Source organism: Delphinapterus leucas, chromosome 1, assembly GCF_059928025.1.
Source record: "Delphinapterus leucas isolate spDelLeu-1000000601 "Yukka" chromosome 1, BTC_Dleu_Yukka2, whole genome shotgun sequence".
In the NCBI taxonomy this organism is placed as follows: Eukaryota; Metazoa; Chordata; class Mammalia; order Artiodactyla; family Monodontidae; genus Delphinapterus; species Delphinapterus leucas.
In genome coordinates this window covers 152,594,591-152,619,677 of record NC_143129.1, presented here as the reverse complement: position 1 = coordinate 152,619,677, position 25,087 = coordinate 152,594,591, and the positions used below count along the sequence as shown (strand labels likewise).

At 38.7% G+C, this 25,087-nt stretch overlaps 1 protein-coding gene across 2 annotated transcripts in view; it reads left to right on the top strand.

The window, feature by feature from the left end:
• The window catches only part of MAST2 (microtubule associated serine/threonine kinase 2), a 203,645-nt gene that overhangs the window by 142,399 nt on the left and 36,159 nt on the right, over window positions 1-25,087 (top strand). For both annotated transcript variants that reach the window (XM_022575586.3, XM_022575583.3), the window contains exons 5-6: window positions 1,286-1,377; window positions 25,008-25,083. In XM_022575586.3, coding sequence (XP_022431294.2) covers window positions 1,286-1,377; window positions 25,008-25,083 — 168 coding nt within the window. The remainder of the gene's footprint in view (window positions 1-1,285; window positions 1,378-25,007; window positions 25,084-25,087) is intronic.

Below are 25,087 nucleotides of genomic sequence, written 5' to 3'. Positions count from 1 at the left end.
TCTTGGGCATTTGATTGTAACGGGGGTAAGGAGGGGGTGTGAGACATGATTAGATTAGTCCTCCTGGTATCTTAGGGAAAGTTGCTTATCATTTCTAATCATAATCTCTTGAGATTGATCACAGTCCTTCCAGCGGTTCCTTATCACATTTCCAGTGGTTCTTTGCAGTAGTCTACCAGCCCTACAAAGTCTGGCTGTGGCCTATACCCATAGTTTCTATAACCTACTTCTTTTCCTGTCATTCTCCCTTCCTGCCACCTACTTGACTTCTTTGCTATTTCTTGAACATTCTCTCTCTCTTTCTTCATAGCACTTTTCACTCCAGTTTGAGGACAGATAATTCCTCTTGTTCCCTACTACTTCCCTAACACCTAGAACGGTGCCTGGTGCATAGTAGGTGTTCAGTAAATATTTGTTTGGATGAATATAAGTGACAGGCTTCTTTAATGCCTTTAAAAGATGGGCTGGGGACTTCCCTGTTGGTCCAGTGGCTAAGAATGCACTCCCAATTCAGGGGGCCCAGGTTCAATCCGTGGTCAGGGAACTAGATCCCGCATGCTGCAACTAAGACCTGATGCAGCCAAATAAATAAATAAATAAATAATTTTAAAAAAGAAAGATGGGCTGACTTTCAAATAAATTTATACACACTTTTCAACAACAGGTACAGCACGAAATGGCCTTTCATCATGATTTGGCTTTCTCCAGCCTCAAGAAAAAGCCTCAGCTATTAACATGTAAAGGAAAGCCAACTTTGTAGAAGGAACACAGGCCTGTTCTGAAATTTATAGTGAAATGAGAATATTACTTAATCCATTGATTAAGCAGTTTTTAAAAGATGAGTTTTATAGATTAAGTTAATAGTTTCATTTTTATGGCAAGAACATTAATTTTTATGAGATATGAGAATATTTATGGCTCATGTTTTTTGTTTTCTGAATCAAATTTGCAGTGGTCATTCTTCATTAGATACCATTTAAGACATGGTTGTTACGTTTAAGGAGCTCCTTGGGTATTTGCTTAGGAAGCAAAACTTACACTTTGGAAAAGTGCAGTGGCAATACAAGATAAAAGTCAAGACAGTGACAAAAGTTATTCCAAGATGGAACACAGTGAATTATGAAATCTCACTGTGCAAACAGTAATTGCTGAGCCAGTTCAGTTTAAAGTATTATAGTGCTCAGCTTATGGAATGATATCACTCTTTTTTTCCTCGATAGCCATTCAAGTTCTCTGGGCCCATGATGCAACCCTGTTATAACTGACATTTGTGTTTTCATTGCAGTTGTCGGACAAGCAACCGCAAGAGTTTGATTGTGACCTCTAGCACATCACCTACGCTACCACGGCCACACTCACCACTCCATGGCCACACAGGTGAGTGCTTGAAGATTAAGAAAGGTGGAATAAAAGAGTGGTCACAGATGCCCAATTTCTTTCCTACTTCTCACTTTGTGAGGTTCAACGTACTACGTTGTTGCTTCATGTGGCTGACTGAAGCATACAGAGCTCATGGGCATGCTTTCCATGGGAGAATGTGTTCAGTCTGTTTTTGACTCTTAGTTATTTCTTGCCTTGACCTGTCAACTGTCCTTTTGGTCTTGTACATATCCTGGGTCTACCACCTCTGTTCTGGTGTGTTGAGAGTGTATTATGGCTCCAGTCATCTGGGGCCATGTGATGAGGGCTCCATTAACATTTTGTCCTATCATGCCCAAGAATTAGGGCTCACAGAGACGGTTTTCTGCCTTATGGGACTCCTGACAACTTTCCCTCTGTTACAACAGGCGTCAGCAAAAGTGAGAGGACTGTTGGTTTCATGTTGACATTTGCTTCAATTCCAATATGTGAAATCAGTGATCTCATGCATTCAGACTTTGCTCCATCTGAATTATGGGCTCTTCCAGGCAGTGTAAGGACTGATTTACTTGCCTCTGACTAAGGAATATATAAAAATTATGAGGCAGAAGACCTCATTTGGGTTAGTCATGTATTTTGGTCTAGACGTGTATTCTTAAATCCCAGGGGAGCCAGACCAGGGAATTCAGCTTTGTTGAAGGAGTTGTTGCTCTGCAACACTGTTCACTGCTATTCTGTTTACAGTGGAAGTTCCAAAACTGGAGGTAATGGAAATAGAGCAGGCTTGGACCCATAGGAAGCCATTGCTGCCCTTGGCTTTTAAAGCAAAGCTCTCGTTGTGCTTAGGTGCTTTCCCTCAGAATTGACTGGGTTAGGTGTTAGGTCAGATACAAATGAATTCTAGTCATGAATTTTGTAAAAACTCAGCATATATCTGACTTGGCCTTTTTATCATATAGAAATTAATTTAGCATGTCTAGACCTTGAACATAGTTTCTCAACTGTAATGTGAGTGCTAGGTAGTAATTACTACTTGCAGCTTCTCTCTGAGATGCTATTTAGATTCCTGACAGAGTTTAGGACTAAAGCTTCCCTACTCAAGGGGCTTTGATTGAGAAAATCATCTGGCCTTTTCAGCCTGCCTGGGTCTGTGGACTCTAGCCTTGTGTTAATACGTATAACATGCTTAGTACTCCATAAATGTTAGCTATCATCATCATCATCATCTCTCCTTAAATTAATGCAGAAAATCTAGTCAGTCCTCAGATACAGGGAGGAAGAACTGATTTAAAAGCCCAGTTCATGGCTGTAGACTCTCTACTTAACCAGATGTTGAGAAAGGCAGCGTTAATTGTTCCATACAGATCAAACTTCATATCAGATTAATTCTAAAATCTTATACATCCTGATATTTGGGGCCACAGGGTATTCTAAGACTCTTTATTTTCACTTTAAAGTCTGGAATATGTTGAATAATATGGGGCCTGTTGATTTGAAAGTAGGTTCATTTATTCCATACAGTTCAGTTCAATATTAAATGTTTACTATATATAATTAGATTATAACTACAGTAAGGTCAATTCAGTAGGCACTTACTTAGCCATTCTGGAAATGGAACCTTCCTAGTTTATTGTTTTTTTCTTTTAATTAATAAACTGTTTTTTAGAGCAGTTTTAGATTCACGGCAAAATTGAGAAGAGAGTACAGAGTTCCCATATACCTGTCCCCACACATGTACAACCTCCCCACTATCAGTATCCAGCACCAGAGTGGCACATTTGTTACAACTGATGAACCTACATTGACACATCATTATTACCCAGAACCCGTAGTTTACATTAGGATTCACTCTTGGTGTACATTATATGGGTTTTGACAAATGTATTATGACATGTGTGTATCATTGTAGTATCATACAGAGTAGTTTTACTGCCCTAAAAATCCCCTATGTCCTGTCTGTTCATCAGTCCCTCCCCCAACACCTGACATCCACTAGTCTTTTCACTGTCTCCGTAGTTTTGCCTTTTCCAAAATGTCATATAGTTAGAATCATACAGTATGTAGCCTTTTCAGATTGGCTTCTTTCACTTAATAATATATATATAACTTTCCTTCATGTCTTATCATGGCTTGATAGTTCATTTCTTTTTAGTGCTGAATAATATTCCATTGTCTGGATATACCAGTTTACTTACTCACTGACCTACTGAAGCACATCTTGGTGACTTCCAAGTTTTGGCAGTTATGAATAAAGATACTATAAACATCTGTGTGCAAGTTTTTATGTGGACATAAATTTTCAATTCATTTGATTAAATACCAAGGAGGGTGATTACTGGATTGTATGGTTAAGGGTAGTTTTATAAGAAACTGCCAAATTGTCTTCCAAAACGGCTGAACTATTTTGGCATTCCCACCAGCAACAAATGAGAGTTTCTCTTGCTCCACATACTTTCCAACTTTGGTGTTGTCAGTGTTTTATAATTTGGCCATTCTAACAGTTTTGCAGTGGTATCTTATTGTTTCCATTTGCATATCCCTAGTGACATATGGTATTGAACATCTTTCTATATGCTTACTTCCCATCTGTATATCTTCGTTGATGAAGTGTCCAGATCTTTTGCTTGTTTTTTAATCAGGTTGTTTGTTTTCTTATTGTTGAGTTTTAAGTGGTTTTTTGTGTATTTTTGGATAACAGTCCTTTATCAGATGTCTCTTGCAAGTATTTCCCCTAGCCTGTGGCTTGTTTTCTCATTCTCTTTTGCAGAGCAGAAGTTTTTCATTTTAATGTAGACCAACTTATCAATTATTTCTTTCATGGATTGTGCATCTGGTATTGCATCTGAAATGTCACTGTCCTGCCGAAGGTCATCAAGGCTTAGTCCTATGTTATATTCTAGGAGTTTTATAGTTTTGTGTTTCATGATTAGGTCTGTGGTCCATTTTGAGATAATTTTTATGAAGGTCTGTGTCTATTCTTTTTTTTCATGTGGCTATACAGTCGTTGTAGCACTATTGGAAGGATTGTCTTTTTTCTATTGTATTACTTTTGCTTCTTTGTCAAACATCAGTTAAGTATATTTAACTGATGTGGGTCTGTTTCTGGCTCTCTATTCTGTTTCTGTTCTGTTCCATTAATCTATTTGTTCTTTCTCTAATACCACACAGTTTTGATTACTGTAGCTTTATAGTAAGTCTTGAGTTGGGTAATAACAGTCTTACAACTCTGTTTTCTTCTTCAGTATTGAGTTGGCTATTCTGGATCTTTTGCCTCTGCATATGAACTTTAGAATCAGTTTGTCCATCCACAGAATAATTTGTTGAGATTTTGATTTGGGATTGCATCGAATCTATAGATCGAGTGGGAAGAACTGATATCTTGACAGTATTGAGTCTTCCTATCCATGAACGTGGAATCTCTCTCCATTTATGTAGTCCTTCTTTGATATCTTTCATCAGAGTTTTGAAGTTTTCCTCATGTAGATCTTGTACATATATAATTTGTTAGATTTATACCTAAGTATTTCATTTGGGGGATGCTAATGTGATTGGTAATGTTTTTAGTTTCAAATTCCACTTGTTCATTGATGGTATAAAGTGTTGACTTCTGTACATTAACCTTGAATCCTACAACTTTGATATAATCACTTAAGAGTTTCAGAGGATTTTCGTTTATTTTTTTTTTTTTTTCAGATTTTCTACATAGGCCATCATGTCATCTGCAAACAAAGACAGTTTATACCTCCTTCCTTCCCAATCTGTATACCTTTTAATTTCTTTTCTTATCTTGTTGCATTAGCTGGAACTTCCAGTATGATGTTGGAAAACAATGGTAATGGAAAACATTCCATTTTCCTGATTTTGGCAGGAAAGCTTAAAGTTTCTCACCATTAAATATGATATTAGCTGTAGTTTTTTTGTAGATGTTCTTTATCAAATTGAGGAACTTCCCTTCTGTTCCTAATTTATTGAAAGTTTTTTTTTTCTTTAATGTGTTTTGGATTTTGTCAAATGCTTTTTCTGCATCTGTTGATATGATCATTTGATTTTGCTTCTTTAGCTGTTGATATGATAGATTACATTAATGGATTTTCAAATGTTGAACCAGCCTTGCATACCTGGGATTAAATCCTACTTAGTTATGGTGTATAATTCCTTTTATGCATTGTTGGATTGGATTTGCTAATATTTTTTAAGGATTTTGTATCCATGTTCATGAGAGATACTGGTCTGTAGTTTTCTTTTCTTATAATGTCTTTGCCTGGTTTTGGTGTTAGGATAATGGCCTCATAGAATAAGTTAGGAAGTGTTCCCTCCACTTCTGTCTTCTGGAAGAGATTCTGGATAGTTGGTATAATTTCTTTTTGAATGTTTGGTAGAATTCACAAGAGAACCTATCTGGACCTGGTGCTTTCTGTTTTGGAAGATTACTCATTATTGATTAAATTTATTTAATAGATATAAGCCTATTCAGATTGTCTGTTTCTTCTTATGTGAGATTTGGCAGATTTTGTCTTAAAATAAATTGATGTATTTAACCTGGGTATCAAATTTGTGGGCATAGAGTTGTTCATAATATTCCTTTATTATCCTTTTAATGCCCATGGAATCTGTAGTGATACAGCATCTGTTCTGATGCTAGTGACGTGTGTCTTCTCTCTTTTTTTTCCCTTAGTTAGCCTGGCTAGAGGCATGTCCATTTTGTTGATCTTTTCAAAGAACCAGCTTTTGGTTTTGTTGATTTTCACTATTGATTTCCTGTTTTCAATTTTATTGATTTCTGCTCTACTCTTGGTTATTTCTTTTCATCTGCTTATGTTAGATTTAATTTACTCTTTTTCTGGTTTCTTAAGGTGAAGGCTTAGATGATTAATCTTAGATCTTCCTTAATTAATTAATATTCAATTTTTAAAGGTTACACTCCATTTACAGTTACTATAAAATATTGTCTATATTCCCATGTTGTACAATACATCCTTGTAGCTTTTTTTTTTTTGGCTATGCAGGATCTTAGTTCCCCAACCAGGGATCGAACCTGTGCTCCCTGCAGCGGAAGCACAGAGTCTTAACCACTGGACTGCCAAGGAAGTCCCCCTTGTAGCATGTCTTACACCCAATAGTTTATATCTCCCTCTCCCACTCCCCCACCCCTATATTGCCCATTCCACAAATTTTGATAAGTTGCATTTTCATTTTCATTTAGTTAAAAATATTTTAAAATTTCTGTTGAGATTTCTTCTTAGACCCATATGTTATTTTTTTTTTGACCCATATGTTATTTTGAACTGTGTTGTTTAATCTCCGAGTATTTTGGGGTTTTCCCAGTTGTTTTTCTGTTACTGATTACTAGTTCAATTCCATTGTGATCTGAAAGCAGGCGTATGAATTCTTTTCTCTTAAATGTGTTAAGGTGTGTCTTATGGCCCAGAATGTGGTCTGTATTGTTGAAAGTTCCATGTGAGATTGAGAAGAATGTGTATTCCACTGTTATTGGATGAAGTAGTCTATAGATGTCAATTATATTTAGTTGATTGATGATGCCATAGACTTCAACTCTCTCCTTACTGATTTTCTACCTGCTGTATTTTTCAGTTTTGGATAGAGGAATGTTGAAGTCTCCAACTGTAGTTGTGGGTTCATCTATTTCTCCTTGCAGCTCTAACAGTTTTTTGCCTAATGTATTTTGAAGCTCTGTTGTTAGGCGCATACACATTAAGGATTATTATGATGTCTTGGAATACTGACCTCTCTATCATTATATGATGCCCCTCTTTATCTCAGTAACTTTTATTCCTCTGAAGTCTGCTGTCTGAAATTAATGTACCTACTTCCACATTCTTTTGATTAGTGTTAGGATGATATCTCTTTTTCTATCCATGTGCTTTTAATTTACATGTGTCTTTATATTTTAAATGACTTCCTTGTAAACTACACTTAGTTGGGTCTTGTTTTTGCTTTTGTTTTAAATCTATGTGACAATCTCTATCTTTTAATTTAGACCATAGATATTTAAGGTGATTATTGATATAGTTAGATTAGTATCTACCATATTTGCTACTGTTTTCCATTGGTTGCCTGTGGTCTTTGTTCCTATTGTTCCTATTTTTGTCTTCTACTCTTTTGTGGTCTTAATGGAGCATTTTAGATGATTCCATACTCTCTCCTTGTTAGCATATCAGCTGTATTTTCCTTACCTTTGTGTGTTTGTTTTAGAGTTTGCAATATACATTTACAACTGATCCAAATCCACTTTAAAAAACATTATACTGCTTCACAGGTGGTGTAAATTCCTTATAATAACAAAATAATCCTAATTCCTCCCCCCAATCCTTTGTATCACTGAAGGCATTCTTTTCACTTATCCATAAGCATATAAATACATAAGAATACATAATTGAATACATTTTTGCTATTATTATTTTGAACAAACTGTTATCTGTTAAATCAATGAAGAATATAAAAGATCAAATTTTTAATTTTACCTTCACTTACTCCTTCTCTAATGCTATTCCTTTATATAGATCCAAGTTTCTGACCTATATCATTTTACTTCTCTTAGAACTTTTTTTTGGCCATGCCCTGCAGCTTTCAGGATCTTAGTTCCCTGACCAGGGATTGAATCCAGGCCTCAGCAGTGAAAGTGCCAAGTCCTAACCACTGGACCCTCAGGGAATTCCCTTAGAACTTTCAACATTCCTTGTAAGGCAGGTCTACTGGCAACAAATTCCCTCAATTTTTGATTGTCTGAAAAAGTCTTAGTTTCTCGTTCACTTTTGAAGGATAGTACTGCAGGGCACAGAATTTTAGGTTGGTAGAGTTTTTTTTCCTATCAACTCTCTTGTTTGCATGATGTCTGAGAAGAAGGATATAATTCTAATCTTTTGCTCCTCTATAGGTAAGATGTTTTTACCCTCTGGTTTCTTTCAAGATTTTTTCATTATCTTTGATTTTTCTGAAGTTTGAATATGATGTGCCTAGGTGTAGTTTTTTTGGCATTTAATCCTGCTTTGTGTTCTCTGAGTTTCCTGGATCTGTGGTTTGGTGTCTGACATTAATCTGGGGAAATTCTCAGTCATTATTGTTTCAAATATTTCTTCTGTTTCCTCTCTGGTATTTCCATTACACAAGTCTTACACCTTTTGTAGTTGTCCCACAGTTCTTGGATATTCTGTTCTATTAATTTCAGTCTTTTTTTTTTTTCTCTTTGCTTTTTAGTATTGGAAGTTTCTAGTATCATATCCTCAGGGTCAGAGATTCTTTGCTCAACTGTGTCAGTTCCACTAATGAGCCTTTCAAAGGCATTCTTAATTCTGTTACAGTGTTTTTAGTCTTTTTTTTTTTTCTCTTTGCTTTTTAGTATTGGAAGTTTCTAGTATCATATCCTCAGGGTCAGAGATTCTTTGCTCAACTGTGTCAGTTCCACTAATGAGCCTTTCAAAGGCATTCTTAATTCTGTTACAGTGTTTTTGACATCTAGCATTTCTGATTCTTTCTTAGAATTTCCATCTCTCTGATTATATTATACATGTGTCCTTCTTGTTGTCTACTTTTTCCATTAAAGCCCTTAGCATAAGGACTTCCCTGGTGGTGCAGTGGTTAAGAATCCGCCTGCCAATGTAGGGAACATGAGTTTGATCCCTTGTCTGGAAAGATCCCACATGCCGTGGAGCAACTAAGCCCATGCGCCACAACTACTGAGCTTGAGCTCTAGAGCCCACGAGCCACAACTACTGAGCCCGCGTGCCACAGCTACTGAAGCCCGCACACCTAGAGCCCGTGCTTTGCAACAAGAGAAGCCACCGCAATGAGAAGCAGCACATGCACCGCAACAAAGAGTAACCCCCACTCACTGCAACGAAGAGCAGCCCGCGCTCGCCACAACTAGAGAAAGCCTGCATGTAGCAATGAAGACCCAATGCAGCCAAAAACAAATAAACTTGTTTATTTATTTATTTATTTTTAAAGCCCTTAGCATATTAATCATAGTTTTAAAAAAATTCTTGTTCTGATAATTCCCACATTCCTATCATATCTGACTCTGGTTCTGATGCTTGTTCAGTCTCTTCAGACTGTGTTTTTTGCCTTTTAGAGTGCCTTGTAATTTTTGGTTGAAAAGCAAACCTGATGTAAAAGGAATAAAAGGAATCACTATAAATAGGCCTTTAGTAATGTAATAGTAAGGTGTCAGGAGAGGGGAAGTGTTCTGTAGTCCTCAGTCTTTTGGTGAGCCTGTGCCCTTAAACTGTGAACTTCACCAGTGCTTCTTAGTTCTCTCCCAACCTTAGATAGGGTATGGCTGGAGGGTGCTGGAGTTAGATATTTCCCCTCTACCAGGTAGGTTAGGCTCTGATCAAACCTCAGAAGGCTAAGCTCTGGTAAAAATAGTTTCTCCTGTGAACAAACCTTGGTAAGAAGAGCAGAATGCTCTGGCCTATTTTGAAATGGTTCCTTTACCCCTTCCCCTGCTGGAAGCTCGAGGGGATTTTTCTCAGATCTTCACTGTGAGAACCTGGTAGGACTCTTGTAGGTAAAACTCAAAATAGTGTGGGGACCCCTCTGTGACTGCATCCCCTGGGAGTTTTTAACTCTCAAAGTTATGCACACTGAGCCTCTAGCAGTTCATCAATTACAGTTCAGGTTTTCCTACCTTGGCACTGGTTCCCGGGGAGGAACCAACAGGGGTTTCTGCTGTGTTAAGTTGTGATACTCTGTATCTGCCTGTCTCTCTCTCTCATTTTAGGGGCAGTGGTTTGCCCTGGGACTTCACTTCTCTGACAGAAGAGAAGAGTTGTTTGTTTGATTTGTTCAGCTTTTTACTTGTTAGGATGAAGCAGCAACCTCTAAACCCCTAACGTGCCAGACCATACATGGAAAGTTAGTTCATTTATTTTTATTGCCTATAGAGTATTCCATTATATAACCATACAAAAATTACATATTAATTTTTTTATTGATGGACATTATATTAGTCTGGGCCTAATCAGGAGACAGAAACCACACAATGATTTAAACAGGTGAAGTTGAATAGAATTATAAACTATGACAATAAAAGGCCAGAGCTGGTCCATAGCCGCTGAGCAATCAGCAAAGCAGCCCTCCGGAGCACTAGCATGGCAGCCAGTATCCAGGCCTGCACAGAGAGTGGGAGGCATAGTGCATATTATATCCCTCAGGAACAACATGGAAGACAAACCCTGGGGTGCAGGGAGTGGACCAGGCAAACAGAGGGAGTCAGGGCACTAGTGTGGGCATGCCTGGGGCATACAGTGTCCTTGCAGGGAGGGCTGTGGAAAGGTGATTGCCAGGTCAGGTCAGCGATGCCAGGTTGCGAGCATGTGACTAGGTCAGAGCACCCCTGCCTGTCCTCACTGCCACACTACTGAGCCACACTACTGACTGAAGGCGCAGTTGCTGGGACTGCACCCAGAGCCTCTTCCTTCTACAGTGTCCCTCCAGCACCCTCTACTGGGAAAGTTTAATATTATGTTCACTATAAAGGAAGTACCTAAAGGAATTCTCTCCTCTGTGGCAGAGCAGGTATTAAAGGATGAATTTGGAGTTGAGAGGTATTAAATTGGTAACTAGCACAGACATTTAGATTGTTTTCAATTTTTCACTGTTATGGTCAATGTTGCAACAAACATCCTTCCTTATGTTCTTTTTGTATATATGTATAAAGACTGTCTAAAAATTATATGTAGGCGTGAACTTGCTGAGTCATATTTTCAGAATAAGATTAACAGGTCAGTGGGCATGCATGTTTATATGATGTTTGTTACATATCATCTGATTTTAAACTAGTGTAATGGGACTAAAAGTGTGTCTTTCTTAAGCCTTCAGCCCCTATCATCCAGGGTCAAGAGCAGTCCCCAGTAATCCACTCCTCTTTACTCCCTAACACTTGCAGCCTCCTCACCTCTTATCAGTCTTGAATCCACTAGGGCTAATTTCATTATCCCTTATCCCTGTCAGTCACCACAGGAACCCCCAGGTATTTGCCCCTTCTGTCTCCTATACTCCTAGCTGCTATAAATCTCTGAACATTCCCTGCTCTGACCCTTTTTCTCATCCCTCTCTGACTCTTGAAACTCTTCCAATGTACCTTCTGGAATTCATAGTCCATCAATCTTGTTCTAATGAAATCCTGGGGAAAAGGGAAGGGTTAGAACACTGACTGTCTGCAGCCCTCTGAAGTGTTAGCTCTTACTGCTCCCATGACCTCCTACCATTGGGCCTTGTCTTTTCATTATTCTCTGTCTCTTCTTCCTAATGCCCTAATACTTTGAATCTTATGCCATTAAATTATATCACTCACTACCCATCATTGCAGCTGTAAATATCTTAGTTCTTGACTCACTATTACTCTTCAGTTCTAACTCCTCTGTTATTCTTGATAGTTTCAGTACACTTATGTTGAGGATCTTTTCAGTTCTTAGGACTTTCAGTTCTTTGAGCTCCTGTCTTCCAGTGAGCTTCTCCTCCGTACTTCCTTGGTCACATATGCCCAATACCTATACTTTAGACCCTGTCTCTATAACTTTAGTTTCATTCTTCCTGCTCTCCAAGCACTAACCCAGTCTTTCTACCTTGTGCCATCTAGAAACCTCATCCCCTGAAAACCAATCATTTGATTCCAGGACCTCTGATCCTTGGAACCCTTAAATATATTAAGTTTGAACTGCCTTTTAGACACTGGTATGGGCCAATCAATATATTAGTCTTGATTGCAGGAGAGAGAAGTAGAGCTGGAGAGTGCCTGGAAGAAAACATGAGGAGCTAGCAGGATACCTACTCCATATTTCGGCCCAGTGGTATACAAAGGGGTGTGTGAAAGCAAACAGTCATTACTTGAGAGAGCTGCAAGGAGAGCTGTGTCCACAGGGGACAGTCAAGTTTCACCTAATTTGTTAAAGGCTATACTAAATGTATGTCCAGGGTGCTTGGGAGTACAAAAGTAAAGATATGCTGGCATTTAGAAGACCAGTTAAGAGGCCCTGGCCATTGTCAAGGTGTAAGGAAGTATTAGAAATGGAGAAAATATATGAATATGGGAAAATTTATGAGATCAAATCAGCAAGGATTAGAACTGATTGTCTCCAGATTTCCTGTTTGGGTGATTAATGAGTGATGATACCCTTAACTTAAATAAGCAGTATTGAAGAGAAGAATATATTTAGGGAACGGAGAAAGAAGATCCCAGAAACAAATCCATACATATATGGACACTTGATTTATGACAGAGGTGACACTGGGACAGTTGGATGTTCATATGGAGAAATTGAAAGAATTAGCTCTTACTTCACAAAAATCAGTTCTAGGTGAACTGTAGTTTTTTTTTTCAGCTTCAGTAAGGTATAATTGATAAATAAAATGGTAAGATATTTAAAGTATACACATGACGATTTCATATACGTGAATTGTAGACTTAAATGTGAAGGCCAAAACACTAAACTTTTAGAAGGTATGCAGTAGAACATCTTCATTTTTTTAAAAGGACATAAAGGGAATTGGAAATACGTAAAGGGAATTTTTTGTAAAGGACATAAAGGAAAAAGGTAATACATTTGAATACATTAGAATTTTTAGTCACCAAAAGGTACCATGAAAAGGCAAGCCACAAACTGAGAGAAGATAATTATGACGCTTAAAATTGACAAAGGGCTTGGATTCAGAACATTTAAAGGACTCCAGCAAATCAATAAAATAAAAAGATAGTATGATTGAAAAATGGCCAAGGGACTTGAACAGGCAGTTCACAGAAGCAATCCAAATAGCCAATAAGTATGTGAAAAGATACTTTAATCTCATTAGTAATTATGGAAATGCAAAATAAAATCACAATGAAATGCCATTATATTACTGTCAAACATGGCTTAAATTAAAATGACAGAACAAAGTATAGATAAGTATATGAAACAGTGGGAACTCTTAAGCATCACTGGTGGAACTATAAATTGGCACATCCATTTTGCAAAAACAGTTCGGCATTTTCTTAAGTAAAGTTTAAAAATAGACAGACTAGAGCACAAAAGGTCACATATTGTATGATTCCATTTCTATGAAATGTCCAGGGTAGGCAATTCCATAGGAACAGAACGTAGATTAGTGGTTGCCAGAGTCTTGGGGGAGAGCAGAATCAGGAGTGACTATCAACAGGTACAGTTTCTTTTTTGAGTGATAAAAAATGTTCTGGAAGTAGATAGTGGTGATGGTTGCACAGCTTTGTGAATATACTAAAACTGCTACACTGTGCACTTTAAAAGGGTGAATTTTATGATATGTGACTTATCTCTTTTTTTTTGGCCACTCCACGTGGCTTGTGGGATCTTAATTCCCCGAACAGGGATTGAACCCGGGCCCCCAGCAGTGGAAGTGCAGAGCCTAATCACTGGACCACTAGGGAATTCCCTACATATCAGTTTTTTAAATTGAGAAAAACTAAACTCAAGTATTTAGAGCTGCATATTTAGTTGGTAAAGCTATAAGGAAATGATTGCCGTAAAAGTCAGGGTAATGTTTACCTTTAGTCGGGATGGGGAGGGGTTTTGACTGGAAGGATTATGTAGAGGGATTTTGGAAGATGGCATTGTTAACCTGGATGGTATTTATACAGGTGCTTGCTATATGATTATATTACTTTATAACTAGCTAAACTGTATAAATGAAACAACTAGTTCAAGGTCAACTGACTGTCAGCTGAAAAAAATGCACAACATGAGAGTTGTGAGTTAAGTTTTATTTGGGGCAAAATGAGGACTATGGCCTTGGAGACAGCATTTCAGATAGCTCCAAGAAACTTCTCCAAAGAGGTGGGGGGAAGGTCAGTGTATATGTGATTTTGTTAAAGGGTGAGTACATGCAATCAAGCACATATTTTTGCAGAAGGTTTCTGCTAGTCTCGTGAAGGTTACTGTTAGTTACGAGGAGCAGACGTCACCATGAAGGATTTTAGTGCTTTTCTAGATACGAGTAGATGCAAGAATTGGGTTCATAAAATCTTCTCCTGAAAATATCTAACCAACTGAAAACCTGTTCTGCCAGTTTTCCCTGGAGCACAGAGTGCCTCATTCCTGATCTCCACCCTGAACTCCTTTCAGGGAGTGTTGATGGTCAGCAGCTGCATCAGCTAATTTGATCCTTGTAGAGGTAGATGGCAAGTGCCGGTTTGTAGGTGACAGCTCCCAGTTGTTTGTTTATATGTTTTATTATAACTTGTTTTGCTGGGATGGATGATTACTTGTCTTTGACTATTTTCTCCAACTGCTAAACTGCTTGGTAAAGTTGAAAAAGCCTGCTTTCTGGGCTGCTGGATTTTCCATCAATTTTTTGTCCTGTTGAGGCATTTCTGGTTGTTTTTAAGGAAAAGTTCTTCTCAATGCCGTGTTGTGTTTTTTTTTTCTGGAGCCAGAACTGTGAATGTAATTCAGTAAGAAGGGTCAATTTAAATATTTTCTTCAAATGTTAACAGTCTAATATCTTGATCTTCCCTCAAAAGAAGACCAATTCAAATTATTGATTTTATTCTGTCACAATCTTCGTATTAGTAATTTTTGGCTGTTTGGCAAAATGAATATTGGAGAAGTAGAGAAAACACAGTAAGGTAGCACAGACTTTTTAGGCCTTAGCACCTGTATAATAAACAATTTCTACAGTTTTTATCCCAGGTTCCTGGCATGGAGCTTCTAAAAACCTTGGAATTTCCTGAGTGATAGAGTGTCTTTGTTATGCCAATGAGGTAACTCAGGGTAGCCCCCTAGATAGCTTCAGGATGGTGGCTGGTCATCAGGAAAACCAACCATATGATTAGAAAGTTGGGACTTTGGTCCAGACCAACCTCATGGGGAGGGGAAGGAGCTGGAGATTGAGTTCAATTGTGTAGCCCGTGATTTAATCAATTATGCCTGTGTAGTGAAACTCCATTGAAAACTGTAGATACCAAAGCTCTGAGTAGAGCTTCCTGGTTGGTGAACACATTTATGTGCTGGAAGGGGGACGTACCCAGGTTCCACAAGGAGAGGACACAGGAGTTCTGCATTCCTTCCCTGACTTCACCTGTGTACATCCTCTAAACTAAATTTGTAATAGTAAATATAATACTTTCTGAGTTCTGTGAGTTGTTCTAGTGAATTATTGCAGCTGGGGGAAGGCAAGGAAGGCAAGGAAACCTCCAAATTTATAGTCAGTGGGTCAGAAGTACAGGCACCTCCCTCCTCCCAAGATTTATGGCTGGTATAGGAAGTGAGGCAGTCTCGTTAAAGACTTTGCCCTAAACCTGTTGGGTCTGTGCTGTGTGTGGTTGGTGTCAGAATGGAATTGCAGTACACCCAGTTAGTGTCAGAGTAGTACCTTTTTTGGAAAGTGTATTGGAGCCTGGCCAGTTGGGAGGAATGCTTGTTATAATCTGTTTATTATTTCATCAGCTTCCAGGTGGTAGGAATCCATTGTTATTTACCCCTGAACCATAGATGCTTTTTGCCAAAGATTACAATCACGTACACAGAGATCTGTTTTGGACTGTGTCTGGCAACTACCCCCATAACTTGCAAGCCATTTCCTTTCTGTGATGTTGGCAGTATTTGGTATATAAGATGTTGAATTGTGAACCAACTCTAAAATGTTCTAACGAACAAATGTATAAACCTTAGTAACTGATAAATTAATAAGTACTTCATTGACACTGGAATAAAGATGTACCATATGGTGCCCTTAATTCTGGTAAATGCCATCAGGGGTTCAAAAACAGGCAAGCAGGGACTTCTCTGGTGGCTCAGTGGTTAAGAATCCGCCTGCCAATGCAGGGGACACGGGTTTGAGCCCTGGTACAGGAAGATCCCACATGCCGCGGAGCAGCTAAGCCCATGAGCCACAATTACTGAGCCTGCACTCTAGAGCCTGTGTGCCACAACTACTGAAGCCCACGTGCCTAGAGCCCATGCTTCACAACAAGAGAAGCTACCACAATGAGAAGCCAGCGCACCGCAACGAAGAGGAGCCCCCGCTCGCTGCAACTAGAGAAAAGCCTGCACGCAGCAACAAAGACCCAATGCAGCCAAAAATAAAATAAATAAATCATAAATTAAAAAAAAAATAAGCAAGCAGAGGAGAAAGAGGACATAGTTTAAAACTCAGAAAAAGCCTTTGATATAGAAGCTGTTGCAAACTAACTCTGGGTGAATACGGTCCGACTTTGGCTTTATGGAGGCCTTAATCATCTATCATTTGACTTATTGAAGAAACCCCTTAATTCCTTTTCTCTTTCTACTGAGTCCAGTCTAAATTTTTTTTTTTTTTTTTTTGCATTATGCGGGCCTCTCACTGTTGTGGCCTCTCCCGCTGTGGAGCACAGGCTCCGGACGCGCAGGCTCAGTGGCCGTGGCTTACGGGTCCAGCCGCTCCGCGGCATGTGGGATCTTCCCAGACCGGGGCACGAACCCGTGTCCCCTGCATCGGCAGGCAGACTCTCAACCACTGTGCCACCAGGGAAGCCCCAGTCAAAATTTTGAAGCTGCACATTTTTTGTGATATATCACTGTGTACCTGGCATTCTCCTGCTTAGAATTTTCGAATAGCAGCATTCATCGAAGTGGTTCTCTAAAGGTGATCCCCTTGGGTATGGGGGAAAAATATAAAAACTTTTACTTTTCTTTTTTTTTTAAATTTTATTAATTAATTAATTTATTTTTGGCTGCGTTGGGTCTTCATTGCTGTGCCTGGGCTTTCTCTAGTTGCAGCGAGCCAGGGCTTCTCTTCATTGCGGTACAAGGGCTTCTCATTGTGGTGACCTCTCCTGTTGCAGAGCATGGGCTCTAGGCTCATGGGCTTCAGTAGCTGTGGTGCATGGGCTCAGTAGTTGTGGCTCATGGACTCTAGAGCACAGGCTCAGTAGTTGCGGCTCACAGGCTTAGTTGCTCCGCGGCATGTGGGATCTTCCCGGACCAGGGCTCGAACCTGTGTCCCCTGCATTGGCAGGCGGATTCTTAACCTCTGCACCACCAGGGACTGACTTTTACTTATTTTTTATCATGAAAAATGAGGATTAAATTAGGCTTTACTAGTACTTAGGTATAGATCAACACTGGTACCCTCATTAGATCCATTTGTCAGACTGTGTCATAAATTGTATGTAGCATATCATGAACAAAGAGTGGTGTTCCACTGTACCCCCTCGGTCACTTCATTTCCCTTCAGCAGACTGCAACATATTGCAGCTTACAGGTGAATTTTTACAATATCTTGTAGAACGGTGTGGAGGGACTTTTGGAAAGTTTGTATAAGAAGGAAATTTACTGGTTGTAATATGCTGACTAGGAGATATTTGCGGGGTGAGGGGCGGCAAATACTCCTATCCCTTCAGGGTGAAGGTGACATTTTAACAATGAGTGAAAAAGTAGCTACAGTTTGAAAGAAGTTTGTGCCACAGAGAGAGCATTTTGAAAATGGATGTTTTGAAATGTTCCCATCTATATGTGATTTTATTGACAAAAATGATGCCACCTATTGAAACAGGTAAATCTGCCACTTTTTAAAAAACATTGGAAATAGAATATTTTTTATCTTCCAAATGAAAAGTTCAATAGATTTTGAACCTATTTGTTAAAAATTTAAAAAAACATTATAGGGACTTCCCTGGTGGCACAGCAGTTAAGAATCCGCCTGCCATCGCCAGGTACATGGGTTCCACCCCTGGTCCGGGAAGATTCCACATGCTGCGGAGGAGCTAAGCCCGTGCACCACAACTACTGAGCCCATGCCACAACTACTGAAGCCTGCGTGCCCTAGAGCCTGTGCACTGCAACTACTGAGCCCATGCACCGCAACTCCTGAAGCCCCCGTGCTCTAGGGCCCATGTTCCGCCACAAGGGAAACCACCGCAATGAGAAGCCCGCACACCACAACAAAGAGTATTCCCCGTTCACTGCAACTAGAGAAAGCCCGCGTGCAGCAACAAAGACCCAATGCAGCCATAAATAAATAAACTTTTAAAAAATTATTAAATATTTCCATTAGTTTCCAAGAAAAACTGCTTGACAGCACAGAAGACAGAAGAAAGCTTTATCACCCTTTGAATAGACTTGAAATGATCTAATAAACAGAGCCAATAATGTACTACTTTCATTGGGAGCTACATGTCTGTGAGGTTTATTTTCCACCTATAATGAAACCAATCACAAAATCTAAATTTAAAAACCAAACTGCAAAAGACCTAAGATTTCTAAAAATATGAACCATCTTCAGTCACACTGTACTTTTTTTAAAAAAACAAGAAGTTGTATAACATGAATAAAATAAATTTTAATTTTAAAAATATTTGTTTTAAGGCATACATTTTGATAACTTTTGACATACTTATACATCTGTGAAACTATCACCAACATGAAAATAGTGAATATATCCATCATGTCTAAAAGTTTAATTCCCTCCATCTCCAGGCAACCACTGATCTGCTTTCTGTCACTTATAGATTAGTATGAATTTTGTAGAATTTTTATCTAAGTGGAATCACATAGTATGTATTCTTTTTTTTGTCTGGCTTCTTGTCCTTTGCATTTCCATGTGAATTTTAAAAGCAGCTTATCCAAAAGGCAACTGGTGGGGAAGGTTGTGCATGAGTGAGGGCAGGGGATATATGGAAAATCTCTGTACTTTTGGCTCAGTTTTGCTGTGAACCTAAAACTGTTCTTTAGTCTTTTTTTTTTTTTTTTTTTTAAGGCAGTTGGGATTCTGATTATTCTAAACGTGTAGATCAGTTAGGGGAGAACTGACTTCTTAATATTGACTCTTCTTACTCATGGGCTATTTCCCCATTTAGTTAGGCTGTCTTTAATTTCTCTTAACACTGTTTTGTATAGCTCTTGTACATCTTTTGTCAAGTTTACCTCTTAAGTATTCCATATTTTTAATGCAGTAAATGGTATTGCTTTTATTTTCAATTTCTGATTGTTGCTAGTATATAGAAATATAGTAGAGTTTTGTATATTGATCTTATATCCTGTAGCCTTGCTAAACTTGCTTATTATAAGTAACTTTATTGTAGATCCTGTCAGATTTTGTACATAGACGATCATGTTGTCTATGAATAAATAAATTTTTTTTCTTCCTTTCTGATCTGGATGCTTTTTAAAATTTCTCTTTATCGCCTATTTCACTCACTAGATCCTCCAGTACAGTTTTGAATGGAAATAGTGAGCATGGACATCCTTACCTTGTTTCCGACCCTAGACCATTTGTCTTCACCATTAAGGAAATGTTAGTTATGGGTTTGTCATAGATGCCTTTTATCAATTTAAGAATGTTTCCTTCTATTCCTAGTTTGGAGAAAGCTTTTATGAAAGATGGTTGTTGGATTTTTGTCAAATGCTTTTAATGTGTCTAATGCAATGATATTACGGTTTTTCTTTTTTAACCTATTATTATGGTGGGTTTATTCATTGATTTTTTCATATTTTAAACCAACTTGTATTCCTGGGATAAACCCTACTTGGTCATAATGTATTATCCTTTTAATATATTGTTGGATTTTATTTGTTGAAATATTGTTGAGAATGTACAATATATTCATCTTTGGCTGGTTTTAGTATTAAGAGTAATGGTAACTTCATACAATGAGTTGGGAAGGATTCCCTTCTCAGTTTTCTGGAAGAGTTTGTGTAGAATTGTTATTATTTCTTCCTTAAATGTTTGGTAGAATTCTCCAGTGAAGCCATCTTGGCCTGGAGTTTTCTTCGTGGGAAGGTTCTAAAGAATAAATTTAATTTCTTTAATAGATACAGGGCTGTTCAGGTAATCTATTTCTGAATGAGCTTTGGTGGTTTGTATCTTTAATAAAAATTTCAATTCCATCTAAGTTGTCAAATTAATTGACATAAGCTTGTTCATAATCTTGCCTGATTGTTCTTCTGATCTCTGTACAATCTGTAGGATGTCACCTCTTTCATTCCTGATGTCAGTATTTTGTGTCTTCTCTCTTTTTTTCCTGATCAATATGTCTATAGTTTATTGATCTTAAAAGATCTGTATATGGTTTTGCTAATTTTCTCTCTTGTTTTTCTTTGTTTTTTAATTGATTTCTTCAGTTATCTTTGTGCTTTCCTTTATTCTGGGTTTCATTTGCTCTTTTTCTAATTTCATAAGATAGAAGCTGAGGTCACTGAATTGAGTCATTCTTTTCTAATACCGGTATTTAGTGATATAATTTTCCTGCTATGGAACTGCTTTAACTGATATGATATGTTTTCATTTTTATTTAGTTTAAAATACTTTTCTAATTTCCCTTTTCGTTTCTGCTTTGACCCACAAATTATTCAGAAGTGTGTTGTTTAGTTTCCAAATATTTGGAGATTTTCCAAAGGTCTTTCTGTTACTGATTTCTAATTAAATTTCATTGTGGTCAGAGAACATACTTTATATGTCTTGAATTCTTTTAAATTTATTGGATCTTGTTTTATGGACCAGAATATGATCTTTCTTAGTACATGTTCCATGTTCACTTGAAAATAATGTATATTCTGCTGTTGTTTGGTATTTTTTCCTTAAGTGTTTGGTCAAATTTATCAGTGAAATATCTGAGGCTGATCTTTTCTTTTTTGAATGATTATGAATATTGATACTTTCTTTAATAAGTTCTTTCTTCTTTTAATCCAGTCTTACAATCTCTGTCTTTTAATTGGGGCTTTTAGACTATTTACATTTACTTACTATTGTTGTTGATATGGTTTGGTTTAAATCTGTCACCTTCCTATTTGTTTTCTAATTGTACAATCTGTTTTCTCTTCTTTGCTCTTTTTCTCTCTTATTTGGGGTTTAGTGTCTTTTATTCCATTTCATATCCTTTATTGGCCTGTGAGCTATAACTCTTTGTTATTTAGTGGTTGGATTAGCACTTATAGTATATATCTTTATCACCATACTAAACCACTTCACATATAGCGTAAGAATAGTACTATTCCACTTTCACCTCCCAGCCTTTATATTATTATCTTAAACCTTTTTACTTTCATATATGTTCCAAACCTTACACCACCTTATTATTTTTGTTTAAACGTTATTATATTTAAAAGACATTTAAATAATAAGAAAAAAATCTTACATATTTTCCCATGTAGCTAACTTTTCCAGTGCTCTTCATTCTTTTGTGTAGATCTATATTTCCTCCTGGTATTATTTTCCTTCTGCCTAAAGGAAGTTTTTAAAATATTTCTTGTAGTGCAGTCTTCTGTTGAGGATTTCATTTGGCTTTTTTATCTGAAAATATCTTTATTTCACCTTTGTTTTTTAACAGTATTTTAAAAATATTTTCACTGGTGCAATGACTTCTGAAACTAACTGCCCAGAATTAGGCGAGACTTCTCAGGTTATGGGCACAGTCTTCCACAAAACTATCATTACTTTAGACATCCATGCTTGGTGATTCCCAGGCCACCCATAATTCTGACCAATTGGATACAAATTCAAGGATTCCCACTACCTCCTCAGGTTTAATAATTTGCTAGAATGACTTACAGAACTCAGGAAAGCACTGTACTTACAAATACAGTTTTATTATAGCAAAAAGGGTACATTAAGAACCAGCCAGGGACTTCCCCAGTGGTTCAGTGGTTAAGAATCCACCTTCCAATGCAGGGGACATGTATTTGATCCCTGGTCAGGGAACTAAGATCCCATATGCCACAGGGCAACTAAGCCAGCATGCTCTAGAGCCTGCTCACCACAACTGGAGAGCCCACATGCCACAGCTACTGAGCCCGTGCACTCTGGGGCCCACGCACCACAACTGGAGAGGCCGCGTACTACAACTACTGAGTCTCTGTGCCACAACAAAGCGCCTGCGCACGCAACTAAGACCCAGTGCAGCCAAATAAATAAATAAATAAAAGAATCAGCCAAAAAAAGAGACTTATAAGGTGAGGTCTGAGAGGGTCCCACGTGTGAAGCTTCTAGTGCCTTCTCTCCATGAAGTCTAGATGCATCAATCCCCCTGGCACGCTGATGTGTAACAGTACGCAGAGTATTACTAACCAGGAAACTCATCAAAGCTTTGGTGTCCAGAGTGCTTATTGGGGCTTCATTATGTAGGTGTGATTGATTGATTCATTGGCTATGTGATTGAACTCAGTCTCTAGCGCCCCTCCATTCCCTGGAGGTCAGAGTAATATCAGATGGCTTAAAGCCCCAGCCCTCTAGTCACATGATTGGTCATCTCATTTGCATAAACTGTCTGGCCTCACCATAAATAACAAAGACACTCCCATCACTTGGGAAATTGCAAAGATTTAGAGGCACATTCCCGGGAACTGGGGACAAACGCCACCAGATTCTTTATTACACAATAGCTGGTATAGAATTCTAGGTTGGTAGGATTTATGTTTTTTTTCATTAATTTAAAGATGTTGTTCCATTGCCTTCATGCATTGTTTTCAATGAGAAGTCTGCTATAATCCTTATCTTTGTTTCTCTGTATATAACATGTCTTTCTTACCCCCCATCCACCTCCCAGCTGCTTCTAAGATTTTTCTTTTTATCATGAGTTTTGAGCAATATGATTATAATGTGCTTTGGTATATTTTCTTCCTCTTTCTCTCAGGGTTCTTGGAGATTCTTAGATATGTGGGTTTATAGTTTTTTTCCACCAAATTTGGAAAACTGTCAGCGATTATTTCTTCAAATATGTTTTTCTGCTCCCCCACTCTCTTCTCCTTTAAGGATTATTAGTCTGCTTGAAGTTGTCTCACAGCTCAGTGATGTGCTGGTTTTTATTATTGTTGTTGTTGTTTACAGCTTTTTTTCCTCTTAGTGTTAGTTATTTCTGACATATGTGTGTTCTGTGAATCCCTAGCTTTACTGTGAGCACCTGGAAGATTCATGTTCTTCCCGATAATCATCACCACACCTGGTCCTTGGAAGGCTGGTCATTGTTTGTAGGATACTCATGTCCGGCGATTTCCTTGATGGGTGGTTGTTTTGGGTTTTTTTTGCGGTACGCGGACCTCTCACTGTTGTGGCCTCTCCCGTTGCGGAGCACAGGCTCCGGACGCACAGGCCCAGCAGCCGTGGCTCACGGACCCAGCCGCTCCGCGGCATGTGGGATCTTCCCGGACGGGGGCACGAACCTGTGTCCCCTGCATCGGCAGGCGGACTCTCAACCACTGCGCCACCAGGGAAGCCCTAGCTGGGTGGTTTTGGGAACCAACAAAGGGCATCTAGTTTTACATGTCATGGATCAAACTGAAGATACTTTTTAATCTCTGAGATGACACTACTTTAAAAGAATAGGGATTTTTTTTTTAAGACCTTGATAATTCTGAGGAGGCCTGATCTTTTTAAGTCCTGCCTAAGGAAACAGTTTTTCCAAATCACTTTTCTCACACCCTGGTGGCATGTGCCAGCCAGGAAGTGGGATAGATTGTAGGAGATAGCCCTAGACACATGGGAAACCCAGAGCTGGTACTAGGTTGAGAACATAAGGTTGTACACCTCATTGGGGATCCCTGTCAAGGGGATGAGTGGAAGCTGAAAATGCCTTTTCTTCACTAGTTCTCCTAAAGAGAGTGCCTTTATATAATTGATATAGAGGTGCTGCATAGGGTAGGGGGGCATTGTTTGAGAGGCTGGTTTTTCCAAGATCAGTACAGAAAGGCAAGTGCTATCCACACCTGCTGAATGGAGATAATGAGAAACACTTGGGCAGCTTCGTGGCACCTTGGAACAGTCATACCCTATACAGGAAATAAACTGCCCAAGAAAAAGCCAGGGCATGGTGAACTACCAGGTCCCTGGATAGCAGTTCCTCATAGCCAGTGTTGGTTCATAGAGGTGAGCACAGAAGTGGGGAGGTGGGCAGGGACTGGCAGAGTGGTTAGCACATCACAGAGTATGGTGCTTACTTCAACATGATTTTTGGGTAGGGACATGTTGACAGTTCCTCCTAAATACCAGCCCCCAGCTGGAAGTTAGACCAAAGAAGTATGGCAGGCTTAGGTTTGAGAATTGTGGTCATCGCGCTAAGGTAAGCACACAGTTTTGTTCAAAGCTTCTGAGCTATAAGTTTACAAGTTATAAGGAACATGTGAAAACTAATAAAGGGATAGAGATAATTCCTACACTGTGAAGGGGTTGGGCATGCTTTGCAGACTTGGGGGCCTTGTGTATGGACTGTTTAAGGAGCACTGCTCTCCTGAGAACTTCATTTTCGCTTAAGCACACATATTTCTGGGTTAGCCCCTTGGATGCAGTGTGCAGAGATATATGTGCAAGAGACTTTCAGGCCAGGAGTCCCGTTGCCCTTTGAGAAGTGGGAGCGTTTGGCCGTGCTATCTCTACTGAATGAGTTCAAGCCTTTGGAAAGTTGGGTTAACTTGAATAGGCAGATTGGAACCTGAGGCGTTCCAAGGAGGGCAGGTTGATGCTAGATCTAAAACAGATGTCTGAGAAGCATAGATGGTTATAGGCAACTTGGGAACAAGGGAGAAACCTCTGGGCTGCTAGTTTTTGCAAAGAGAGAATCACTAAACTAATGGTGGACCTGGAAAAATAACCATATAATGCTAATTGCCTATGCTAGGGGCTGATTTCTTCCCTGAAGGTTATTATCATCTCAACCCTCTTCAGAAGCAAACCTCACAGAGGATTTCTTTTACTTTCCTTGTCCACAGGTAACAGTCCTTTGGACAGCCCCCGGAATTTCTCTCCAAATGCACCTGCTCACTTTTCCTTTGTTCCTGCCCGTAGGTAA